Raw genomic sequence first — 26,026 nt, 5'->3', positions numbered from 1 at the left:
AATAGTTCTTGAGTGCAGTATAAACCTAACAGATCACAACCGTATTAAGTTTATCCTTTGCTTGAAACCCAGGGGATAATTTGTATTGCATCATTAGTAATGGCATAAGGTAAGGTTCTTTTGATGGCTGTTGTCTGTGTATTTAATACTGTACAGTATTTTCAAAGTTCATCTGACAATGGTTTAAAAGAGTGATGAGTTTGTGGATAAACTTCACTTCTGTATTTTAAGTGATTGAGATGGGCAGGTGGGAGTCATTCTTCAGATCATAAGTCTTCGTGTGAGAAAGCAGATTGATATCAGCACTGTGCGACAGAACAGGTAAGTACTTGACATATTTTGGGGACAAGGAAAAGAATATCGAAACTTGATCCATATAAGCGTGTTATGGATGTACCTTCTCCGTCACCGAAAACTGACGGCATTGGAATTTTCGGCACTTTCGTCAGTCGTTGGTAGTTAGGGTAATTATTAGCTTTTTTAATTTCGTTTTTCTGTATAATCTGGATCTGTACTTTTCATGTACAGTACACCAGTTGCCCGGAAGATCGTAGATTTTAGGTTTAGTTAACCTAAGTACATGTAGATGATGTTTTGCACGAGATTCCATTCCATATTATTGACGTTTCAGTTTGAATGAGTGGCCACCATTTTTTTATTTATTTCGTTCTTTAGAGTTCCACTTAGTGTCCTATTACTCCCCGATGTGATTATATGGGTTCACGTGTCATGTCGTTTCTTAGTGGCAAAGCACAAAGCATGGTCATTTAAATCTAGTCCTCCAGAAACTAATGTCATGTCGTATCTTGCCCCAACATTATCTCCGGAATCAGGTGCTTGTCGCTGGACAGAGATTTTTTCCAGCTGATTCCTTTCCCCTTACTCCAGTACTTTTGATTTCGGGAAGAACAACACATAATTAGTCAAGCAATATTGGTCATGAGCTAATTATTCAAAGCTGTCCTGCCCTCAGCCTTCCCCCTGCCCTCCCCTCTTGAACTATGCATCATAGTCTGAACTCCACTGGATTCTAGAGCCCCTGCCATATTTGCATCCTGTTAATTAAGAATTAGATCCCACCATCCTTATTATTCCCTCTTCATTGACTACTCTTGTTTGCCTTGTTTCAGATATGGCACTAAATTTGTCGACAGGCAGCAGTCCGAAAGACACTAAAAGGTGGCCCTCCCGACAGCCTGTAAATTGCCAATATTGCGGAGTTCGCATATCGATGGCTTTCAATCTCCGAAATCACGTCAAGCGATGCAAAATGCGACCCTACAATGCCAGCACGTACGAGCCCATATAACCACCATCTCCTCCTCTACCTCTCCTAGCAAGGCCTAGCCAGGTGAGATAACATTAAACCTAGCGAAGCAACCATCCTAAAGGCTTTAGGACAGTTCAGGATAAGACAGCCAAGTAGGGAAATAGTAGCTTTAGCCTTGAGCCCAATAGATATTGATTAGGAAAGTGGCTTAATCCTCATTCATGCAGTGATTAGGACCCTTGTCTGCAGCAAGTTAGGACCCTGCTATAATATTTTCTTGAATTAGCGTTAGCATATTTTTGTAAATAGTAGCTACCTGTCTTGTCTTACCTGATTTTACAGCGGTCCTTATTGTTAAGGATGTAAAAAATGGTCACAGTAAACTTTATGGAAATCTGTATGGTAGGTCACAGAGATGCTTTATAAAATTAGGGTATATTGAGTGGCAGATTAGATAGAACTGTGTATGGGAAGAAAAGAATGATAAATATCAGATTCTCTTTGATATATTGGAAATATGAGGTATTCTCATAGCCTTGAATCACGATTGATGGCAACTTTTCTATTTTATAAGATTATGCAAGGAATGGTACAAACATTGTGCCTTATTTCTACATACGATATGGTATTTCAGTCTTCTCATCTGCATATTCTATTCATTGAGAACTTTTATTCTTACCATATTCTACCTTCTCCCCTTACTGTCATTTAAGAAGGTAAATACCATACAGTGTTTGACTAAGCCTACAGTTTGTTAACACAGAGGAATTCTTTAGCTGTGTGCCTCTTGTAATTCTAATGAGAGTGACTGGGTGTTTGCTATTCAAGACAGACTGTTGCATTTACACCAGCTTTCATGTGTGAGAATTTGTAAATGCTTTATGCAATTCAATATTTTACTTCTTTGGGCCAGTCCGTTGAGGATCTTATGGGGCTCAGCTCTTTGGTTAAATTGCTACAATATTTCTACCGTAATGTTGTCAAAAGCATGTTAAAAATATTAACTTTGAAGATGTGTGATTACTTTGTAGTTGCTGTTTCAGTTTTTTGTACGATGCTTTCATAAATTTTATTGCATTTGACAAGCTTGTGTAAACAAAGAAAAGAAGTAGCATTTCAGTGGGGAACATAAGGGAATTTGTGAATTCTTGGTCATACTGTATTCTATAAACACCTGTTTATTCGTACACATGAATTGATAATTTATGGGTTGCGAATAACTTTTGGGTACATTACTTTGGGAAAATCAATTGAGCAGTGGATATATGATACCAGTCAACGTTTGCTGTTACTTCAAATGATAAAAATGGTGGTTTATGGTACAGGAAATATTATTGGTTCCTGTTTTCACAATTCCAGGTTCTTGTACAATTGTGAATTTAAGGTGACTATTCATACAACCCAAACTTATTATGAGATTTTAAATTGACCATTCTCTCAACTTAAAAGTTATCAGAGATCTGTGCATTTGCAGTGATTGGTGCATGTATTCCAGATTCCGTAATCATGTGAACCATTTGATAATTGTGCATTTGTTGAAGACATATATGTACTGGCTTTGGCTACTAAACCTATTATAACTGGGTCATATTGATTTTCTTACATTGCATTGTGTGGAACTGAAAAGTGAGGTGAGAATATTAAGAGGTAGAATGACACTAACATCAAAGTTCTTGTTGAATGATGTTAATTTTCATCTGCAGAATTTTGATACTCTCTTACTGTTGTAGTTATCAGAGCAGTAGCCTTTCTTAGTGTTGAAACTACAACGGTTATCCAGTGGATAATAGAAGTATACCACCACTTGTGAAACATCGCTAGTTCCACACTTATGGCATTTTTTTTAATTCAAAAAATCAGTTCCTGGTTACAGCTGATGTTCCAAAGTTGCTGTGCCGTGGCCCTAAAGTTAAGGTGCCGTAACTCAGATTACTATGCTGTAAGCACCGTAATAGCTGATGTTTCGAGTTACTGCATTTTTCCGACTTACGGCACGCCGCTGGAACGGAACCCCCGCCATAACCTTGGGACTGCCTACCACTTTTTGTAATTCCACCATTATAATTAACAATTTCAGACAATTGTAGCAGTCAGTGAATGTCCATATACATCTGTTTAATGGTCCTAATGTATTAAGCATTAAATTGTTTAAGGAAAGAAAAACGTATTTGATAAGAAGTGAAAGAAATTCTGAATTTGTGTAAGAAGTTAAAAGAAACTCTGAATGGAGACTGTAGAGGCATACATTGTATAACACGATTTCTGTACTTGTTTCAGAGGATAATCCATATGAGGCTCGTCCATGCCCGGTGTGCCACAAGCTGATCAGCAACCGTGCCAACCTTAAAAAGCACCTGAAAATCAGACACTCGGCTCAGGAAGAGGCTCTCTGCCTCTATTGCCGCAAGGTCTTCCGCAACAAGTACTCCCTCTGGACTCACATAAACTCGTATCATCCGCGCTCGAAGGCTGCCAATCCCCAGGGCCCTGTGACTGCTGCTCCGGAAGCTGGCCCCAGTGGAATGGTGCCAGGTGGTGGCAGTAACAGTGGCGACCTTGGGAACCTCACCAGTGGCAGCAGCAGTGGATATATGGGACCGCTCAATCCTTACCAGGATATGAAATGATGCTCACTATATGGAATGAAATAACTCCTATCTATTAGTTGCAAGGATATAGGTACAGCATTAATCATGGTATAAGTTTTCATTTATATATTCTACATTATAAGAGATGTCTAGAGGTCATTGTATTCAACAAGTATCATTATAAAAATTTGTCCTTTAGGGAGTACTTAGAGGTGGATAATGGTGCCATGGTTCAAGTACAGGTGTGGGCTACTACTTAATTAGAGTAGTGTACGGGTCTTAGGTTGACATCCTACACCTGGGGGACTAAGCGCCCTGCCCATATTACACAGGTTGTGTTTCAGATGTCTAGATTGCTCGGGAGACTGACAACTACAAAAAAAAAATATATATAAGGAAATTTGGCCCAACGGCTCACCTATGTCATCGCACCTTATAAAAAATGTGATTCCTTCCTTACTTTGTTAGCCCCCTGAGCGAAATAGGCAACTTGGACATAATCATAAATTATTAATATTACGCCGATCATGCAGGTATGTTCATCAGGTTCACAGTCAACGCTCTACCTCAGTTTTATATATCAGTAGTAGCTTGTAAACACAGCCACTGACAAAAATTTATTACAGGCCATAATGTGGAGGCTCAATAGGGAAAGTTTTATTTGTATTACAGTATACAGTGCAACATTCTTAAATGAATGTATTCTCCTCCATATCGAATGCAGCTCTGCAGAAAATAGAGGTTATGTTTACAAGTCTGAACTCCGCAAAGTTTTGGACAACATTAGACAGTCATATTAGCCACTCTTGAGAAGAAGGTGGTGTGCGCCTTGGTCCTGCGCTAACCCACCACCTCCCTCCCCCCCCTTAATCCCCACCAGTGTTGTCTGGTGGTTGTGCTGTGATGCATATTTCTTCTTGTCCTCATATTGCAGGGAGACACGCTAATGACATGTGTTTAGGCGGTTCTGATGAGCGTCTTTTTATTTTTCTCTATAAAAATGTGATTCAAGTGGTCCAGAAGCTCTTTATGGGGTTGAGGAGTGCCAAGTGTTAAGTCTTTTCTAGGCAGTGAGATAAGACGCCCTAAAAACAACTTGATGCTCGAGCAAACCGCACCTCTTAGAGGAGGTCTGGTGCCACAGCCACCTCAGAAACTGGCTTTCAGGAATGTTTTTAACTCCAATACTGTTAGGAAGGAAGCAAGTACACTGACAGCACTACGTAGGTACTGTTTGTATATTATTGATAATAATAATAATGATAATGCAGATAATAATACTAATAACCTGGAGGATCTTAGAATGCTCAAACTACTGTACAAACCTCTTACCTCATCACCACTCATCACCTTTTCTGTTTCGTAGTCCGCATCACAGTTTGGGTTTTTATTTCAGCACTCTCATGCAGTATGAAAGCCCAGATACATACACCGTGCTTGTAACAACGCGCAATGGGAACAGTGTTGCTCGTTGTCTGAACCTTCGTTGGCAGGTGTGTTATGTGTCTGGGCTCTTGTCACAAGGGTTTTTATCATCCTGATCAGGGAATACTGTACCTGTCTCAAAGGGTTTTGGCATGGGAGCGCAGGAGGTTGATGATGATGACATACTGCTGACCCTAGTTATTGTCAGTATTTTTCCCCCCGTAATTATGAGAGTGTTTTATGGCCAATGCATGCAAGTAGGTTCTAGCTTTTCAAGCATACAAAGTTTTTTTTTTTCAATGGTCTGCTTTGTTCAGTTGAGACGAAGCAGATCAATTAGAATTGAGGATTTGACGCCACACCCGTACAAATTCTTTGTTACCATTTGATTGGGAGACAATACTTTAATTCTGTTGTCAGTGTCAAACTTGAAATCCATCATTAATTGCTTACGGTACTTGTGTGGTTTGTATGTGTGTTGGTGTACTTTCACATCACATACTTCTACCCTTGATTTATCAGATGGGTCATGCATTGTTTTTGAAATAAATATAAGTTGTTAGTAAATCTTATATATGAAGTTTGTCCAAGCATGCACCAGTACTGAAATACAGAAGGCCTACTAAAATTAAAGGTTAGCTGACCAAATTCTAGAGAACTTAATCCACTATAAATTTATTTCTTCCTTTCTCAGAAAAAGTATAGATGAACAAAGATTCATTCACAAATTTAATGTAACGATGTCTGTTCACAAAAGATTAATTTTCAGTGTTTTATTATTGTCAGATTCTGAACTGTATATTTAGGCTGTTTTGAACTTCAAAAGAAATAGTCATTCTGTCATGTAAAAGATATATAAACTATATCAGTAACTGAAGATTTCTGTTGTTGGTTATTTCATGAAGAAGAAATCAGTGGTTTTTCTTTTTGACATTGGTGGATTTTGGTCTGATTTGTTTGCTCAGGTTATAACCTTGTAACGATCTGATCTAGGTATGAATTCTCAAGCGTCACTCCTTCGCTCCCATTGCACACCCATTCAGCACCACAATGCGGGTGAGCCACATAAGAAAAGCAAATATATTTTTTGATTTTTTGATTGCTACTGAAAAACTTATTGTTCAGAATTTCTATCAGTACTTTAACCTTCATACTGTAGTCAAATTCTTAAGCAGAGATATATGCTGAAACCCACATGAACCTACTTTGGGTAAAGGGGTACGAAAAACATGATGCTGAAATGTCTTGATGTTTGAGCATTTTGTCTCGGAGGTTTCAGTTTTCGTCGCTGTGAAAGACTTTGGTTTCAGGTGTCTGTTTTGTCACAAAGTAAATGGTTCAGTCATGTGGGTTGTAAGATTTCCTAAAGTTGTCAAAATTGAGGAGAAGTTGATGTCTATTAGTTTGTAAAAAGTTCCATATGCATTTTCATTTTTAGTAGTATTTGCTCGATTGAAAATATTTGACAAACATCGAAGCTAATTAGTTTTTACATATTAACTTTAAAGCACAGTTTTCCTTTCATTGTTTCTCACCTCTTTGAAGTTTGTCAGGCTCGCATTTAAGCTCAGGAATCAAGGCAGGGACAAGCAGCAACCCTTTTGCATCCGTAACTTCTAATTTAATGCGGCAGTAATGTTTCTGATTGACGTGATTTCTTTAGCCAACAGGGTTGCTGTGTCCTTTATGTGACCAATAGGGAAAAAAAGAAAAAAGAAACATTCTTGCTGAACCCCCATGACCGCCTTCTACCCGCCTGAATTTCTTTCGTCATTCAAGGAGAGACTGCTCCAAGATTTTGCTCGTAAATTTTCTAAGGCAGCGAATCATATGCCTTGCCAAATCCTTTAAAAGTAATGGAAATAGCATATACAGATTTTGTATCTCTCCTCTTATGACGTTTTGATAAGGATGCTTCAGATTTTATTTGCTCTAGAGTTCCTGGTTGAACTTGGAAATCAGTCAGTCAGGTCCTCATATGCTATTTCCCATACCCTGATATTTTATTATTAACATTTTCTTTATTTTTTTTTTTTTTAATTTAGAAAAGTCTCTCCATTTGTCATGCATTCAGTACAAACAGTGTCATAATCAGGTATCCAGTCAGGAGTTTTCTGTGCATCGCTTCCGCTGGGAAGCAAAGTATCGGCCTCCGTCAATGCTGTACAGTACGTCAGTGTAATTGCTGTTTCAATGTAGAGACTATGTTTATGAATATTATTATGCAGTGTATCCCAAAAAGTACATTATAATTATTTGATGCAAAGTAGGTTTTACAGATGCTTCTTATGTTATTGACATTTCTTTTTATTATTATTGATTTTTTTTTTTTTTGCATTTTATGAAAGCCATGCAGGTTCCAGTCCATAGTTAACTAAGCGGTGGCCATGGAAGATGTCAGCAAGTACCCTTTTAGTTAATAGTAATCAACCAGTAAGTTTGAGTTTGAAATACATGCTGAAGAATTTGTTTACTCTCCAATAAATATTTTACTTTTGTAATAGTTCTAGATGGTATATGGAGTACATATTTAGTACTATTTATATTCAGGATATACTGTATATTTATAGACCAACTATGGATGTATGCATGTAGTGGATGGTGAATTCATGTGGAGTACAGCCTTCATGTGATTGTAAGCGTATGAACACAGTGTCCCAGAGTTCGGAGATTTAAATTGCAAGTTACTTGCTTTTATTTTTTTCAAACAATATAGATTGTGAAGAGACTTTTGCCCATTTTCTTCAGTTTTGTTATTGTCAGCATTCTGAAATTTGTAAACCTCAGGAGCATCTTCCAAAACAAGATAGTGTAAGGACGATTAATATCATTTCAGAATGGTTCATTTTATAAATTTAGAAGCAAAAACATGAAACGGTTTACACAAGGTTTTTTTCATTGAATTGTAATATTCCAGACGCTTCCATGGCTTCCGCCTTCACACATACCGGTATCTTCTCTACCTCAGGAATCAGACGTTATAATTAAGGTAAATGTAAGAATTATAATTGGCTCATTTTATTCTGCATCTCCAAATAAAGCCTCATCATATATATATATATATAGATATATGAGTTCACCCCAGGATCAAAGTGTGTCATCTCTGAATAAATGTTTCAAGTGACTGTAGCTGTAGGCTCAGACATCATACCGTACAATGGTTTATTCAATATCTCTTGCAGCTTCTTTTCTTCAAGAGAATTGTGATACATGTGGAAATGATTTGACTTTGTAGTGCACATGTATGTCGAACTCACTGCTGTAGCTGAGTGATGAAAGTGATAACAAACTTTTACATTTTTTGTTTTTTTATAATAGTATAGCATGTACTGAAGAGAGAAAAGTATCTGCAAGTTGATTGTAAGTGATAAGCTTTGATTTTTTGTTTGTCATGTGTTATATGTAATGCTGGTTAAAATGAGCTCTTTTGTGATTCAGATGTTTACTCGCTATGCTGTAACAACTGGAAAACCAAAATGTTTCGTTAGATGCTGCACTAATTGTTTGAGTGCAATTGAACGAAGATTTTGGCAAATGTATTTTATCATGTGCCGTTGTGAGACAGTTTTATCAGATACACAGGGAATATTTTTACATTTACATGCGTTTTTATTACTAGTAAGTTCCATGTCCATTTCAGTAGGAAAAAAGTTCCATGATGTACATGTAGTGGCCGTGATATAACTTAGTTTATTCATTTATATATAAATTATCTGTTCTTTGTATTGTGGGTCAATTCATCCACAAATTATCAGGTATAAAATTGGATAGCTGAAGGACATTGCCCTCAGTCATCTGCCCACAGCTGTACGGTGTCTGTCGTTATATATATTTTTCTGTTACTGTACTTTTCAATCTCTCATCATCACCCTAGATTGCATTATCAAAAATTGCAAAGCATTAACTTGATTCATATATATTATCTTGAATGTACATAATGCTAGCTGGGTGATATAACTTTTAGGTGAGGTGGAGGTGTCATGATGTCTTGTGAGAACCATTTTATTACTTGTTATGGCTGTTGCTTTATTGTTAGAGCCATTGTTTATCCCCGTTTATTTTTTTTCTTGGATTTTTTTTTCCAGTACTGTAGTATATACACATAATGATGTGTACTTGTATACTGATATCAGTGAAAAGATGTAATTATAATGTATACTCAGTGTATTACAATAGAAAATATCTCTAGAGTCATTTGTGATAGATTATCTGTTACATAGATGCAGTTTTTATCAAACTGGTAATTTACATCATTGTAGCTTTGAATGTTGACATCACCCAAATTTAGATCTGTATGTAAAAGTTAAACACAAAGCCTGTGAAAGGTGGCGCAGATATTGTAGGCTGTATGGTGAGATCATTCATAATCTTGCACCCCCGAGAAGATTTAATGGTATACGAAGAAATGGTCCTCACAAAGCATCACAAACCTTGTCTCACAGAAGTGATTGGAAATTGATGTCCCATGTTTTGGCAGAATTATTATATGTATCCTCAAACTCACCTTCTCAAATCCCCATGTTTTGATGTTCGATGCCTCAGTCTGCCTAGATGAGAGGACGACTGTTTCCGTCTTTGCTCAAAGAAAAACACCGTGAAAACTTTTTAGATATTGACTGTTTTCAATATTTCATTCTCTTGTTGTCTGTTAGATAATCTTTTAAGTCTAGTGAATCAAGATGTATCTGAAGGCACTAGTATTGGAGGTTTTTCTCATGATGTGAAGTTGTTATTTTGTATTGAAGACTCACTTCAGAAGGCTTATTCAGTACTTGTGTGTCAACTGACAGCTTGCCTTGAGTTTGCTTGGAAGCATATTGAAAGGGTTCTTCAATGCACAAACTTTGCAATCGTGATAAAAGAGTTTATGATTTAATGGAAATTGCAACTGTGCATGATGATTAAAACCATTCTTATGCTAGAGCCTTATGTATGTATTATTATAAAGAAGAGCTTCACTCTGCCTAAGGTCTGAACATGGTCCAGAATTGGTTGGTAGTCACGAACATACCTTATATATAAACCTTCAGTAAACTGTCTTTGGAATTCAGGTTCAAGTTCTGTTCATGTTTAGGAGGAATAAATTTAGTATCCTTTTGTAATCTAGTTCATCTCACAGTGATATTAGTACACTGGAGAAGCTTTGACTCACTGGCTTCAGTAACCTTCTTTATTATAATAATAATAAGGATGAATGCTAGAGAAGCCAACGACATTGGCACACACGAGGTTACCATCTGTGAATACTTCTGTGGAGTTTTGTTGTTATTCATCATTTACAGATTCAAGTGAGGTTAGGTTAAAATCATGGCTGGAATATTGCCTTTCAGTTTTCAGTGTTCAGACTTCAGGTGGATTGAAAGCCAGTAAATATTTATGCTTATTTTCAGTTAAATTCTTTCACGGTGCTGTTTAATTTTTGAAATTGGCCAATCTTGAATAAAAACTGATCCGTCATTGATGGTCAAACAAGCATCTCATCGGGGTATGTCAAAATGATCGAAAACATCGAAGAACTTTTGTATACTAGTCCCAGAATTTGTGCGTGGACATGTTTAGCAAAGTATAACTTTTGTTTTACAAGTATGCTCACGTTAATTTGGTCAAGATGAATGTATGTATAGGTAGGGTAAGTGCACTTCTTCTGTTAGTGAAGTGCATAAGCAAAGATTTTTCTTAGAAAAAAAAAAATTCATCAGGTAATTAATGAGGTAATTGTCATATACACACGATCACTTTCTCATTATGCCTTGGGACAAAGCGGAAAGAGAGTTGAGCCCAATAGTAAGAGTAAAAGGAATTATGCATGTCTGTTGAAATCAAGGTATGGCAAGGCTTCAACCTTATTTGAGCTAGTCCATGTATCCAGTGAATGGTTGATGACGGCAGCAATGCAGGTATGTGTCGCCTGGAATTTTTCCAGTCACTATGATGATATGCAGAGTTGCTGGTAAGTGTGACAATGTCAACATACTATTAAGGTAAGTAATGATGATGTTAGAACTTGATTGTTTACAAATGCAAATTTGAGTAACTTTGAATGATGGAATTAAGATTTTTTATACTTCACCAAAAGTTCCTTACAGGTAGTTTTTTGTAGAAACTCCAGGTGTTAACTTACAGTCGCAAATGCAAGAGTCTCAATTTCTTTCTTTTTTTATGTTGTTTGATTTCATATTTGGGGTAGCAGGATAGGTAGCTTATCCGCCCTAATAATGAAAGTAACATATGGTACATCAAGCCTGAATAGTAAAAAGAGACTGTGTTAGGATAATGGTGTTTCGTGATACTTATCAAGATGGTAATGCTTAGGGTCAGGTAGAAGGGAAGGTGTTTTAAATTGCTTATGTGATATTTTGTGTGATGTTGGACTCAAGGTATTATTGCTGAGCTGTGGCTTTGCAGCATGTGTTCTGTTGCCAATGTGGCCTCACAGCAGATTGCCAGTGCCAGAAAACATTGAAAAATTAATAGAAAAGTAAATTGAATCTTGTAACGGATTACCTCAGGTGTGCGTGTGTGTGTGTGCTTGCGTGCGTGCTTGCCAGGTGGCAGAGATGTCAGGTTTACGACAACAGAAACAAACTCATATGAAACCAGAAAAATTAGAAGGCTTTATTTTCACTACTCCAGACTTGTTCCATTTGTGCAATAACCGAAAGTTTCACTTGATCCATTCCGAGTGAAGTATCTCGACGCAAGGGAAATTCACTTCGGAAATGTGTACAGTATAGTTCTACTGCTGATGTTCAGTTTAATTCAGTTCCTTGAAATAGTGGACCAATCATCAAGCTGTGTGGTGCATATTCATGATTAGGATTATCACATATCATGAGTAAGAAGTTCCAATAGTAATACTGCATAAGTGTGAGTGTTGTGTGTGTTTAGCAATTAAACTGACATTTGTGTTTGTTCATGTCAGTTTTTATCTCATGTAGGACCATTATATTTTTTTTATGGTATACTGTATTAGTGGTTTAAATGTGCCGAGTGTGTTTGCGAATGTGGTGAAAGCATAGGCTATTTTATTATCCAGGGATGTATTATGGAAATGTGCTTATTACTACCTCGAAAACTATAGAACTTTTGTGACTGTATTTTTTAATTTATTTTTGCTGATTGGTAAATAAGGCAACAGACCACTACTTTTTCCTTTTACAACTACAGATGTTTTGATGTTACACTTATGGATAGTGGACAGAGTCTGGTTGATCTCAAATATAAGAATTGCAAAAAGGCATCATTTGGATTGAAGGTTAACACACATGATTTATATTCAGTGAGTGGAATGCAGATGAGTTTACCAAGATGAATTGTATTTTGTACCATGATTTCCATTTGAAGAGTGTGCATGTTTAGTGCTATTCTGTGTCATCAGTCCAAAAACATACGCTCTTTAAGCTTTAATACATACGTAAGGTTGTCAACACCTACTTCTAATGTGCCATAATTTTTCCTGATTTCTTTTGCAAGAACCATTGATTCATGAATACAGTACATCATTGGACCTTTTCATGGAATCTTCAAGAAATTCCAGTCTAATGTTTCCTCCATATAACTACCTGTGTGTACATAATTATATGTCAGTAACCAGCTTATTTTCACATCGACCTTTCTAAGAAATAATTATGTTGAACCTTGAAGAATTTCATTTAAACTAGAAATAAATCGTTGTGTTCCCTTATGTCAAAGAGATGCCACTTTTTTTAAAAGCACAAGTGTAAATATTGGGATTTTTCTTAGTTTTTTTCTCAACATGATATTTGAGATCATCTGGTCTGTAACCAAAGTGGAGCGGAGGCTCTTGGTGCTTGATTGCTGTGGACTGGTTGTTGGGTATCAGTATTTTTAAGGAAAATAATCTGGTATTTTTTAGTCCGAACTCTTTAAAACTGTAATGGGCACATCTGATTTGTTATTTGCCGTACTTTTCTTGAATGGTGCTATTGGATACACTTGGTTTGGATTTGAGGAGAAACCAGCAGTTGAACTTCTTCTTAGGTATTAAATATTCATCTTGAGATGGCCAGAAGCCACTGATATCATCATTCATCTTTGAAATATGATAAAAGCAGAAAAACTTTGTATCAGGGTCTATAGATCAACATCTCTCTGGTCATCATTATTTGAATCTGATGTGATGTAGGAATCAGAAGACACAGATGTGGCTCTTTCTTGTCGCCCCAACAATGACTAACTGAACTGCAATGTCCATTGACTGTAGTGGATATGTACTGTACTGTATATTGTTTTGCACTTGTGATAGTGAAGAGAGCAGAAATAATAGAAGCGATTGGTATTTGTCAAAATCATTAGGTTCCAGTACTGCAGTGTGTTGTAAACTTCATCACTTTTGTGAGTTTACTTGTGAAGATTCAGTGTCAGGCTACACTTTGAATGGCACCTGGCTTATATTCTTGTGTAGAGGAAATGTTTTGAAACTATATACAATTTATGTTAAGAGTCACACTTCATTTTAGAACTAGAACTATGAGTCTGGCAAATTTGGTTTGAAGGATTTGGACATTTGAAGTGTTGGTAACACCAAAGCTATGCATAGCTAAGGCAGATGGTAGATGGAAAGCTTAATGTAGGTAAATAAAAAATGAAAGCATAATGTAGCCAGGTCATAGAGGAAACAAAAATCATAGATGTAGGGGGAGTAAAATGGCCACATAATTTGTCCCCTCCTGAAGCATCATGGATCATAGAAAGTTTTCCTGCATGCTTATGGTGTGCAAGCTTACTCCAGTGCCATGCTTAAATGGAAATTACCATAAATCACTATAGATCAGTATTGATGAAGTACAGTACTCTTGGATGTACTACAGTAAAAATTTAATGGTGATGACAGTAAATTAAGTAACTTTAATCTATAGCTCCTCTTTTATGAAGTCTATTTGTGGAAGAATTAAGCATAATTCAGAAGAAAATATGTAAAACCCATATATTATCCACAACATCTTTCGGTTTGAATTTGACTGAAATACTCAGAAAATGGGATAATATTTATCAGTATGTCAGTGAATTAGATATTTTTCTGTCTCTCACGCTTTGAGTTTGGTCTGTGCAGAAAAGATGGACATAATAAGTAGGAGAAGAACCGTATGCTGCTAAAAAAACTATTGAATAAGGTCTTCATCCTTCATGGTTGTAGGATTTGAAGTGCTAAAGACATTCAGGTATTGTGAACAGAAATACTCGCAAAAAAGTGTTTCCTGGTAGGCTTTTAATTATTGTTGGTCTTTTACATTAGTTGCCACGTGGATTCATTAGCAATTAGCACGGTACTGGCTTTCCTATGGGTCGGTGCCAATATTACTTTTACAATAACTGCCTCATTTTAGATCATAGCGGACGAGCTACACAAAAGTGGTTTTTATAGTTAATAATGAGTCTTATTTCACAAATATAGCAATTAAAATAACTTGTAGCTCTTGCAGAAGAGTTTGTGTATATGAAAGGTAATGTAGTAATTTGGAGAAACAATTTTTTTATGATTATGCTTCCAGTTACACCACAGTCAGTAAAGAATGCCTTGTTACAGTTGGCTATATCCATGTTCTTATGGCACAGTATTAGGGAAAGTTACAGTAGATTACTGTAGTTTTTCTAAATACTTGATCTTTAACACTAATTCAGATTTTTTGAGTTGAAATGGATGTAGAAAAAAACGACTACTGAAATTTGAGCATTTGCCGTGTGAAAGTTACAAATTGAAAGGAAACAAATCGTCCTCAATGAAGGGTTACAAGGCTTGTACCATTTTCTTATTTCCAACCACATTTATTTCATATTTTGTAAATTAATGCTTTAGTGTATCAGTTTGTTGGACATTCATATTTTATTGGTAGAAAGATATTTTAGACTTAGTTAAGATTATCACAAGACTTGCTGTATATAATACAGTGACAAATAATCAATATTTTACAAAACCATAAGTTAGTGACATACTTTGCAACTTGCAAAGTACTACACTTTCCTCTTTGGGATAATGTCACAGTTGAGTCATATTATCAGGGAGTGTTTGTAACAGGGCAAGATTTTCTGTACATAAATTATATTATGTACTGCATTGAAGAATATAGTTACTGTACTTGAAAGTGAATGTTGCACCATTCAAATACAATTTTATTAGATTTTATAAGTGATGAAGTGCCATCCAACTTTCAAATTTCACCTCAAACTGGATAAGTGGAATGTTGAGAGCAAGAGTATATTTTTGAGTTCTTGAAGGCATTATCACAGCCTGTCCAGTGATTTAGTATAGTATTAATAGTTAAGGTAGACACACAAGTCATCTGGAGACAGTATTGAAAACTGGAAAGCATTCAATAAGGCATCGTAAAATGTAAATCTGGCACTGGCATCTGTCAAATGGCTGAACTTCTTGTATCACTTCAATGTTCAGTCTGCTGTCATACTTCGGAGAGGGCTGGACTGGTTCTGTTTACTGAGAATGCTATAAGCTGTAGAACTACCTCGAGACAGTGTCATTGTATGAAGTGTGAATGGTTGACAGTATTCTCAGAGAGATTTTGAGAATATTGACGGAGAGAGTGTTTTATCACATTTTGCCTGCTGTGAAAAAAAAAAAAAGAGCCAGTCCCTTCCTTCACAATAAATCAGTCACTGCCGCACATTAGTTTAATAGCTTCAAAAAGCTTTGTATGCTGTGATGGTTAAACGTAGGGTATCAGAATGCTGAGAGCATATTGCTTAGGAGCTTAGCAACACTTGGCTGGCTGTTTGGTGCTCCATGTCTCTGAAATGAATAGGAGGAACGCATCTGCTAAAGGTCATGTTTTCAGTGGATTGTTGCAAATTCCAAAAGTGGAATAAAAACTTTTAGAAAAAAACTTCTTATCAATATGATCAGAAAAAATATTCAATTTACGATTTACTTGAGATTGACAAAAATAATTTGCGAGCGTACCCAAAGGTGCTTTCCTCCTAAATGATTGTGTTGGTGCTGAAGGTAATGGTCATCTCACTAATCTTGGGCTTTACAAGTGAGCTTCGGATGTTACCGGCAGAGTAAAGTCTTAAATTACTATTGTAAGTGGTGTTGCTGCAAGTTGATCCTAGGTTTAAGGCATCCTGATGGTATGTTCCATTCAATGACTGGTCTTGAATGGTTAGAATGAAACATTCAGGCAAATAGGAAAGAGTAATTCAGCGTTTCATCAATTCAGTTTCCATCATCAATCTTAGATAGTCGTGATTTCTTAGGAACTGACTGGATGTGGCCTCAGTTTGTAGCTTTGCTTCCTTTGTTATTTGATATTTAACTGCAAGTTCGTAGCAGAGGTTTTAATCATTCTTACCAAAGGTTTGAATTTGGTCTTTACTCTTCAAGGGGCTTCTGAACCTGTTTGGGCTTGGTTCTTGAGCATTAGGGTAAGCGAGCAAGGGATGCCAAGCATCATTATTGCAAAGGTATATGTAGGTATTTGATGGTTCTGTATCTTGAATTGTGCAAGGGAAAGCTTTAGGTATTAAGGAAAGCTAATGCAATTTAACAGTTCTGTGATGGATTACGTATAAAATACGTGAATGATGACCAACCCTGACCATTTGCGCCTCTGAAGTTGTATAGTACGTTTAATTTACTGTCATGATAGTAGTCTGTGATTTTCCATTATGTAACATCATGACAGACGATGACTAAATTCTTGCAAAATGATGTCAGAGTTGGTTATTGGTATATGCTTATTGGCAGTACATTGAAGTAGGTGGTTGTGTAACACGGTAAAGGATAGTTTCACTTCTTCTTTCAAGTCTAGAGAGACTTTAAAAAGTTTTCAGTGTATTCTTTTTTAGTTACTTCTACTGTCAATTACTTTATACCATAGGAGATTGAAAATTTCTATGCAGATAAGTCAAGTGATGTAATCAGATTTCTTTATAATCTAGATAACATTGGCAGTAAGGATATAGTAATAATATTGTGATATATATATGTATGTATATACAATATATGTACACATATACACATGTAAGGTTGTCTTCCTATAAAACTGTATCAATATTTCCAGAGCCTTTGTTCTAGACACTGTTTTATATTCTGCACGTCTCTGTTTTCATTGTTTATGTACTTTCTGATTTTAGTTCTGTCAAGTAATGTTTCAGTGGGTCAGTTGTTCAATTCAAGATGAAAGGGTTGTTTTTTGTCAAAGGACACAGAATATGAGGGCTACACTTTGCTCCAGGCATGGCTAATGACATCGGTGGATAAAGTTTAGTATGGGTTAGCATTTGTAGAGCAGCAGGAAGTTCTACGATAGAAGTTTTTTGAAAGTTGAAATAGATCTAAATGCAGGAAACTGCACAGTTATTTTTATTCAGCAGACAGTATAGCTATGTATGAGAGAAATTTATGCATAGGAAGTATATTATCGTTTACTTTTTGTATGTGTACCTTGACAAGGTAGGCATCATTCCAAGGACTGTTGTCAAAAGTTGCCAGAACCAGCCATCATAAAGATGGTTACTGTGCTGTAATAGAAAAAGTCCTTATTTAAAACTTATAATTTTTACATGTAATTAAAATGTTTTTAGTATTTTTCTTAAATGAAATTTAAGTCTTCAAAATTTTATTCCTTCACTGTAGCCCAGTGAGATGATGATTGTGTGATTAAACTGCCATTTTAATTGAAGTTCATTCTATTAGGCATGAAAGCTCTATGAGCAAGCACGAGGTGATAAATGATTTGGGGTGTAGGTAGGAGCTGAGGATGCATAACTGATGGTGCTGTATACCTCTTCCTTGTACTGCCAATACTGTACTAAGCAGTAGGTTATGGAGTTCAGGGCAAGCTGAAAGTCTCGCCTTGTTTGTGTTAAACACATTTTATCTCTGTGATTGGTTTATATTATTGGACTAAGCTTGGGCAAAGCCAAAACTTCAGTTCATTTAACCTGAATTGGATGCAATCTGTGGTTAGCAGGCGGAAGAAGTTATGATGACTCTAATATGATTATACAAGGACTTTTTCAAAGCATCAGAGGAATTAAGTCATCGCTCACGGCTCTTCTGAGCTTTGGTGTTAAAGATTTGCATTCAGAAGTTCTGATTCTTTGAAAATGCTTGTGTTTAATTAATGTGAAACATTGTAACATGGTAAGTATTTTTTTTTCAGTGTTCATGAAATGAAAGATTTTGAAGTTATAGTGTCAAGTTGTGAGGCAAATTTCCTTAGCGTAGCATTAATGAAATTGGTTTTCGTTAGTTTCAGTGATAGAAATCTTCCATTTTTAGTGATGTAATACGAGTAACAGATCAGTTGTACAGCTTCTTGAAAATTTTGTCTGCATTTTGTTTTCATCGCCTTCTAAGAAGGCCAAGTCTACGTGTATCTTTCATTCATAGTATACTGAAATTATTCTTCTTTCTCAATACCTGATTTTTTGTTTACCTGTTAACTGTTTAAAGGTATGTGTGTGTGGGTTTATGGCTTAGCTGACACCCAAAAGATGATTGTTATTGGTGGAGGTGTGTTACCTTCAAGGAGTGTATCTTTGCAAAACTTCAGGGAAGCACATCTTTGTAAGTCATTCAAGCAGATGAGTGAACAGTTATGTTGACGATAAAAAGACTTTCAATTAATTACGCAGTGATTTATTTGATTTCAAGTAGTGTTTGCACGTAAGAATAGATCCTAATTGTTAAATTATATAAATCTCATGATGCAAAAATTTAAATCCATTTTATATGCACTGTTAGATTATTACGTAGATATTTAAAGTTGCAATAATTGAAGGTCTTATGCAAAATACACTGGGTAATTTTTACAAGATCTTCAGCATAGCTTAGTTGGCAAAAACATTTTGCCACTTGTATGAGGATTGCAAAGGTAAGTTTTTCAGTGGGATACCGATGGGAATAAAATGTAGTTTGCCAGTAGAGAATATGTCTTGATGGAAATTTGACCATAGCCTTTCGTCAGAAATTTTCATCTCTGAGGACACTTGGGAACCCAAGTCTTAATAGTATAAATATCACATTTTGTTACTGACAGGCCACAGCTGTCTTCGGATGTTGAATTCAGTTTACCAGTCAGATTAGACCTACTAGGTCAGTATTGTCTTTTCAAACATTTTTAACTCTCTCTCTCTCTCTCTCTCTCTCTCTCTCTCTCTCTCTCTCTCTCTCTCTCTCTCTCTCTCTCTCTCTCTCTCTCTCTCGTAAGCTGAAATCAAACTCTAAGGGACTGCTTGTAAAGTGCCAACACCATTTTATATTTAGTTATAATTGGATGTTTACACAAATCACAGCTAGTTCCATAGTACTCCAGTTTAACTCAGGTTGATCTACAGACTGGTATTGCTGTTCTGTGTCGAGGATATTGGTAGAACAACTTGGTATCTTTGGGAATATTAGAGGCAGCAATTACTGTATTTTGCAATTGTTGGCACATACAATTATAGATGATTACAGTAACTTGTTTACCTGTTGTATGTTAACTTCTAGTTATATTCATTTTTAGTTATTGGTATTCTTATCATATGTATTGAGTTAAAATTGCATTTTTTGTAAAAGTTTTATTCCTGTTCTTTTATAAAGATTTTTCATGTTGATGCGTTTTCAAGTTACAGTGGTTAAAAATTACCTCGGCAGTTTTTACACTAAATTAAGTTGTTGTAGACTATACCGTAACTATTGTATGTTGCTGATAATTGGTGTTCACACAAGTGTAATGGCTCTAGCAGTCTGTAGTGCTCATTTCATAAATCAGCGGTCCACTAAGTCTTATTCCATCAGGCTATGAAATAGGATTAATATACAGCATGAACCAGCTTGTACACATGTGGGCACATTATGCCAGTGCATTGCAAAATTGAAAGTTATTGTGAGAGTTTCAAACATTTCCAAATTGATGTAAAAGTTTGACACACAGAAAGCATCATAATGGGCAACTTTGTGTATAAGCTGGGTTAGTGGAAACAACTTTTTAATGCTTGAAAGTTGAAAGGATTTACTGTATGTTATATGTTAGATGGGAAATAAATTTTTGAGATATAGAATAGAGATTGGTGTACCGGGCACAGTATGGGTAAGTATATTGCCTCTTACAGTTTAAGATTATTTTGTAAAATGTGGAAAAGAGCTTTGTTTCAGTGGGAAGAAAATGCAAAATTTCAAAGTGCCCATTATTTAGTGGATCCATTATCGTATTTGGTAAATACTCGGAGAAAAGAAGCGTATTTGAATATTCAGCCTCGTGTAGGGGTGTTTTAATCAGCAGCTTTGCTGTTATGTTTAAAAATCTATTTTGTGCAGTTATGTTACGAGATGTGTTAATTTTTTTTTATTAGAGTTCATTTTGTTGTAGTTACTTGTCTTATTGGACTTGAAATTGTTATGTTTTGTCATATTTATATTTGAAAAACAAAATAGATCTGTTTCTCAAACTCTTATGAAAATGTAGACCATCTTTGTATTTATTGTATAATGCTTGTTTCATATTTAATGTGTAAAATAATATGACATTGATTAAAGTTGAAGTGTTTATCAAGAATACTGTGTGTTTAGAAAATTGAGAAATTTTTGGAATGCATTAAAAGTCAATCATTGTAGGCATAAGAGCAATGAATTTTTAATCTTGAAAATGTATTGAACTATTAATAATTGAAAGTACAGTACTGCATCTATTTGCTGCTGTTTGTATCACAACCCAAGAAAAATAACATAAGAAATGGGAATGGAAATGTCGTGTTTTCCAGACATATTTTGGAATGGCAAAGAATGCCTGTTTGGTTAGAGGAAATCCTCTGTATCTTTAGTAATTTACAAAAATTATTATGTATCTGCAAATAAAGGTAAAGAAAAAGGTCCATTCTTATTCTCCTGGTCTTGATATGTCAGTATGGGAAATATTGTGTCTAACGCAGATCCTGTTAATGTACCACTTGCGACAAAGCAGGATTATTTATTTTAAGATCATAGTACTATATTGCCTCACATGTATGATTCAGGTACTCATGTGTTCCCATGCCTGCATGTAGTATAATATAAGCTCATGCAAGAAAGAAGTTCTCCAAATTTAGCATGTAAATTGAAGTCACTGGCAGTAATCCCACAAATGAGAATACAGACCTAAAAGGTCCTTTTAGATCTTATATTTTAAACAAATGGCAAGAAAGATGGACTTCTTCTCTTGCCAATAATAGAAAGTATGAAAAATCAGAAATAGTATAGCCGTGGCTTTCGTCTTTCCAGTGGATAGACGAACAGAAATAGTTTTAAGCAGAATAGGTTGGGCACACTTATTTGACCCATCAAAGCCTCAGTCTTGCAGTGGTGAGATGCTAACTGCACATTATCTTGCCCCAGATATTTTGAAGGGGTTGATATTTTGGGGGGGAGATATTTCTGCTCTCATCCCCTTTTTAAAGTCTATAAACATTTTTAATAAAATTTAATTAATTTTAAATATATTATTTATTTTTCTTTTCTTCAATTCATTCATTTATCATAAAATTGAACCAAATCATTAACTCACAGACAGAATGGCTTCTTTGGCCCCAGTGCCTGGGCTTTGCCCTAAAACTCATACATCCATCCATCCATCCATCCACAAATGAGAAGAGTGACAATAAGAGTCCTAGGTTTGACAAACTCAGTCAGCTGTATCTTGAAGGGGGTTGGGGGGGAGCAATTAAATCTTAAATTTCTTTTGTCAACATGATCATAAAATTAGATCTCTCAGACAGAGGCAATCAGTTTGTGCAAAATTCTCACAAACTTAGAACTTGAGCTAACAAGTATTGTTGTAGAGTATTTTAAGCATACTATAGAAACCCTGTGGGGTACTACAGATGCCATATTTTCTGCCTTTTACTTTTCATCCTTTCTCCTTGGACACCTTCCTACACAGCCGTCCAGCTTCTAGAACTTTGGTCTGTTCCAGTTTTTAAGGCTCCTTGGGGAACAGGTACTAATTTAGACCAACTATTTAGTTCAATAATAGGAATTTAGATATGACAAAAAGCTGAGTACTCTAGGTATGTATATGCTATAAATAAGGGGGGAAAGAGGAGTCAGCAGCCTATAGTATGCATGTCTTTTAAGGTAGGTCCCCAATACCATAGTATGGTAGTGACTGTGGTGAAGGAGAATTCTATACCCCTCAGAGTTTAAGCTCATAGACCTGTGTCCTATTATTCTTTCTGGTTTCTAAGTACTGTACTGTACTGTTTGTGGCTCTCTGCCATGCCTCTTGTGGGCAACTGGCACTGTCAGAGTACCTTTGCTGAATTTCATTTTTTGTGATGTCACTCAGCATCCTAATATGTATCCAGTGGAACCGTTTGTTGTGATGGGCCAAGTGGATTGGTTATGCTCATGATTCCTCAGCAATCAGTCATACAGGGCCTGCCTCTTTTTTGGGGTACCTACTATTGTATCTCTTGCTGAGAGACACTATGTCTTTTGGTTCTTCCTTAGGAAATTTATTACTTACAGAGGTGCTCAACTTCTAGTTTCTTCTGTTGCAAACTCATTTTGGACTTGGTTTTACTAACTCCTTGTGGACAGGTCTTTGGTACTGGCAGTTGTGTCTTTCTTGTCAGGACTCTTCTGCTTCGTCCTCCCTCCCAAATAGTAGTTCAGGCTTTTCTAATTATAATGTGTTTGTTGTAAAAGAATCATGGGTTTGTATAAAAGATTGTTTTACTGTAAAAATATAGTTTTCTTAGTCTGTATGGAGGGGCTTGCCAGCGTGAAAATGTTTTCTGTGCAATATTTCTTAATTTCTGCCATTAACAACACTGTATATTACACTGGAAATGTGCATTGCTTCAAACATTATCTTGACTACAAGGCAATGTACACAGCAGTTAAAAATATTACCAGGAGACTATCAGTGAATTTTGTTTTTGGTGATTCACACATTGCAAATATACTTTGATCCAAATTTATTACACATTAAGAAAATGGCAGCACGTTCAGGAATACACATTCGATACTATGAGTGTAGTAGCAAACCAGTAATAATGTAGACAAGGGCTCATACTTAATAGCAATGTCCAAACATTTCTACTCTATAGGGGTTTAGGCTGTCAGTGGACTGTAGGTACTACTTGAGGTTCTTGGCAGCGTTCTTTTAGCCCACAACTACAACACCTTTCGTTCCTGTTACAGTATCACGGTTCATATTTTCTTCCTTCCATCTTACTTTTCACATACGAAAAACAATTGTTTTATAGTGCAGCTACAAGGTTTTCCTCCTGTTACACACAATTTTCATTTTAGCACTGAATGACCTCGTAGGTCTTATCGCTTGGCTTCAGACCTAAATTTTATATCCCATTTGTAGAAATTTCCATTGGAGGATGTCCAATATTTGTTAATATCCAACATTTCAACAGTTACCAAGTACATTAAATGGAACCCCTTTAGGGTACAACATTCAATTTGACCAGATTTTCTACAGGAAAAGATTTCCAAGTTTCATGGGGCAATCTAGAATATATGACCCCCAGATATTCACTTAAAGTCCACTTTCTATAAGAACAGATTACTTAGCATCAATACTCCACATATATTTTACCAAAGGTGTAAGAAAAGATTATGTAAACTTCAAGATCATTTATTGGGTTTCTATATACATAGGTAAAAATACCACCATTTGAAAAAATGATACTATACAATTTTTCTATGCTCCACGAAATAATGGTAACTTTGAAAGTTTGCAGACCAACATATAAAAAAATTATGAACTTTTCTTACAATAAATAATAATCGTACATAATAAATGTCAATGGAAATTTTTGCTGGGTTTACTCGTCATTTTCATAGTCAGCTGGGTTCTTCCTCATCATCTGGGAGTGTTTGGATTCGACTGACTGGTAAACAAGGTAGGCGATGATGAAAGCTGTGGAAAACGGGACATTCGAAGAATCGTCAGTTTACATACATTAGTGATTGGCATTTCTTATTAAAATAACGTACTGTACACGATTAATACATAAATGAGCTGTAGGAACTAAAATCAATATTTCAATATTGATTGAAACTTAAGCATTCGTACAATATATTTCTTACTGCAAATATTTTACAGCACTGTTTAAAGACCTGGAAAATCAAGAAAATCAAGAAAATGTATTTCTAATAAATTACTACAGAGTAAACTTACGAGGCGCAACTTTGAAGACTTGGCTGCGGAACCTCCTGAACATGTTGGGGACTCCATGGCTGACCGCGCCAGCGAATGCTCTCTGCTCGAACGGAGAGATGGAGAACTTGATGATGCCCCTGACGTAGGCCAGCTGTCCGAATCCGTGACCCATTTCTGAAAGAAAAATGAGCAAATAATGTCCAAATTCTCTTTTCATATGACTTGACTTCAAATAAATAAAATAATTATGTTGGAAAAAGTGGCCAGACTGACAAGTTCAACCTGGCCTCAATCAGGCTAGTTTAGCCTGTGGTTCGAAAACTATTTCTGTAAAACAGTTAAAAGAAAATAATTAACCAATTCTCTTTAAATATGATTTAAAAATTTTTAAAATAATTATGTCGGAGAAGGTGACTACACTTGTAAAATTAGCCTGGCCTCGATCAGGCTAGATTGGCCCGGCCTCGATCAGGCTAGATTAGCCTGCGAATAGAAAGCTACGCCTGTCTCTTAATAAATGGAACTCAGAAGCAAATAATTCGCCATAACTTTCTAATATAACTCGACTTAATATAAAAATATAACTACGTCTGAGAAGGTGAACTGATATAAGTTTAGCCTGACCCCCATTATAGCCTCCGGTCCCAAAGCTAGCCCAGGCTACGGTAAAATCCCAAGAATTTAAAGTAGATCTCGACGTAGGCTACTTAATAAATGGAACATATGCAAGTTTATACCATAAAATAGGTTACGGCTTTAAAATAAACGAATATTAAATAATTGCGTAACCTGACCGGACACCATTATGGATGTCCCCCAATAAAAACATTATAAAATATACGTCTATTCCCTAATTTCTCACTCTCCTTATCACTTAAAATGAATAATTAATCACTATATAACTTATTTCTAACAAAATTTCGGAATAATGACTAAAAAAAACGGATAAATTACTTAATAATTGAAGATCTTCTCACGGTGAAACGTCGGTATAATGTCTTCCCTTTCCCAGCAGCTGATTTTAGAAATCTACCAAATAGTGAAGGTTTATGATTTCCGTTGTGATTCTCAGTTTAGTGGGAACTTCATTTAAGTAAATTTGGATTTAATAGCCTTACTTTTAATTAGAGCAGCTTTTTTTATTATTTTAAAATATTTTCCTAAAATTAACTGTTGTCTGTAATTGTTTTACTTGGAATTTTAACATTGTACGTATATCAACTTATATTCCACCGAGTATAGTGTAATTTCAGTTATGTCTCTTGCGTTGGGGGATAACATTTTTCTTTTATTTATGCAAAATCAAATCCTTTTCGTACGTAGTAAACATTATATTTATGAAAAAATGTATAAGTTAATATATAGGACAATGCAAGCAAGCAAACTAACTGGCTTGGCCACGGTTCATACGGGACATTTTGTAAGTTTGTCCGGCTACTAAAATCAATAGCAAATTCTTGTCACGAAATATGAAACGCATTTTATTATTAAAGATATATTTGGGAAGTAGTAATCCATGCTGATAATATGATAGTGGGAACGCAAGTACCTGTACTAATTCGAGAAATTAGAGTATTAATAGCCGCTTTAATTGCACTAATTATGATTATCTGTCCAGGTCT

At 35.8% G+C, this 26,026-nt stretch overlaps 2 protein-coding genes across 11 annotated transcripts in view; one reads left to right on the top strand and one right to left on the bottom strand.

The window, feature by feature from the left end:
• The window catches only part of LOC136852948 (broad-complex core protein isoforms 1/2/3/4/5-like), an 83,772-nt gene extending 76,793 nt beyond the window's left edge, over nucleotides 1-6,979 (top strand). For 6 of the 10 annotated variants that reach the window (XM_067127996.1, XM_067128001.1, XM_067127999.1 and 3 more), the window contains exons 6-7: nucleotides 1,131-1,351; nucleotides 3,548-6,979. In XM_067127996.1, coding sequence (XP_066984097.1) covers nucleotides 1,131-1,309 — 179 coding nt within the window. In that variant the 3' untranslated portion in view covers nucleotides 1,310-1,351; nucleotides 3,548-6,979. The remainder of the gene's footprint in view (nucleotides 1-1,130; nucleotides 1,352-3,547) is intronic. The other 4 variants (XM_067127989.1, XM_067127988.1, XM_067127990.1 and 1 more) reach the window with 1 other exon arrangement.
• A 16,876-nt stretch (nucleotides 6,980-23,855) lies between these two features.
• Nucleotides 23,856-25,481, bottom strand: UQCR-Q (Ubiquinol-cytochrome c reductase ubiquinone-binding protein). Its single transcript, XM_067127974.1, has 3 exons — nucleotides 25,359-25,481; nucleotides 24,423-24,578; nucleotides 23,856-24,161 (listed from the first exon to the last, which is right to left on the bottom strand). The coding sequence occupies exons 2-3, from the start codon at nucleotides 24,574-24,576 to the stop codon at nucleotides 24,067-24,069; spliced, it is 249 nt and encodes an 82-aa protein (XP_066984075.1). The 5' UTR covers nucleotides 24,577-24,578; nucleotides 25,359-25,481; the 3' UTR covers nucleotides 23,856-24,066.
• Between the last annotated feature and the right edge of the window lie 545 nt (nucleotides 25,482-26,026).

Source organism: Macrobrachium rosenbergii, chromosome 26 (genome assembly GCF_040412425.1).
Source record: "Macrobrachium rosenbergii isolate ZJJX-2024 chromosome 26, ASM4041242v1, whole genome shotgun sequence".
In the NCBI taxonomy this organism is placed as follows: domain Eukaryota; kingdom Metazoa; phylum Arthropoda; class Malacostraca; order Decapoda; family Palaemonidae; genus Macrobrachium; species Macrobrachium rosenbergii.
The sequence above is the reverse complement of the archived record's forward strand: the minus strand, read 5'-3'. Positions and strand labels throughout refer to the sequence as shown.

Bases quoted from the DNA above. Each gene is read 5' to 3' on its own strand.
- UQCR-Q (XM_067127974.1), bottom strand. From the start codon at position 24,576: ATGGGTCACGGATTCGGACAGCTGGCCTACGTCAGGGGCATCATCAAG. The intron at 24,162-24,422 runs GTAAGTTTACTC...CGTTTTCCACAG, and splicing joins AGTCTTCAAAGTTGCGCCTC to CTTTCATCATCGCCTACCTT.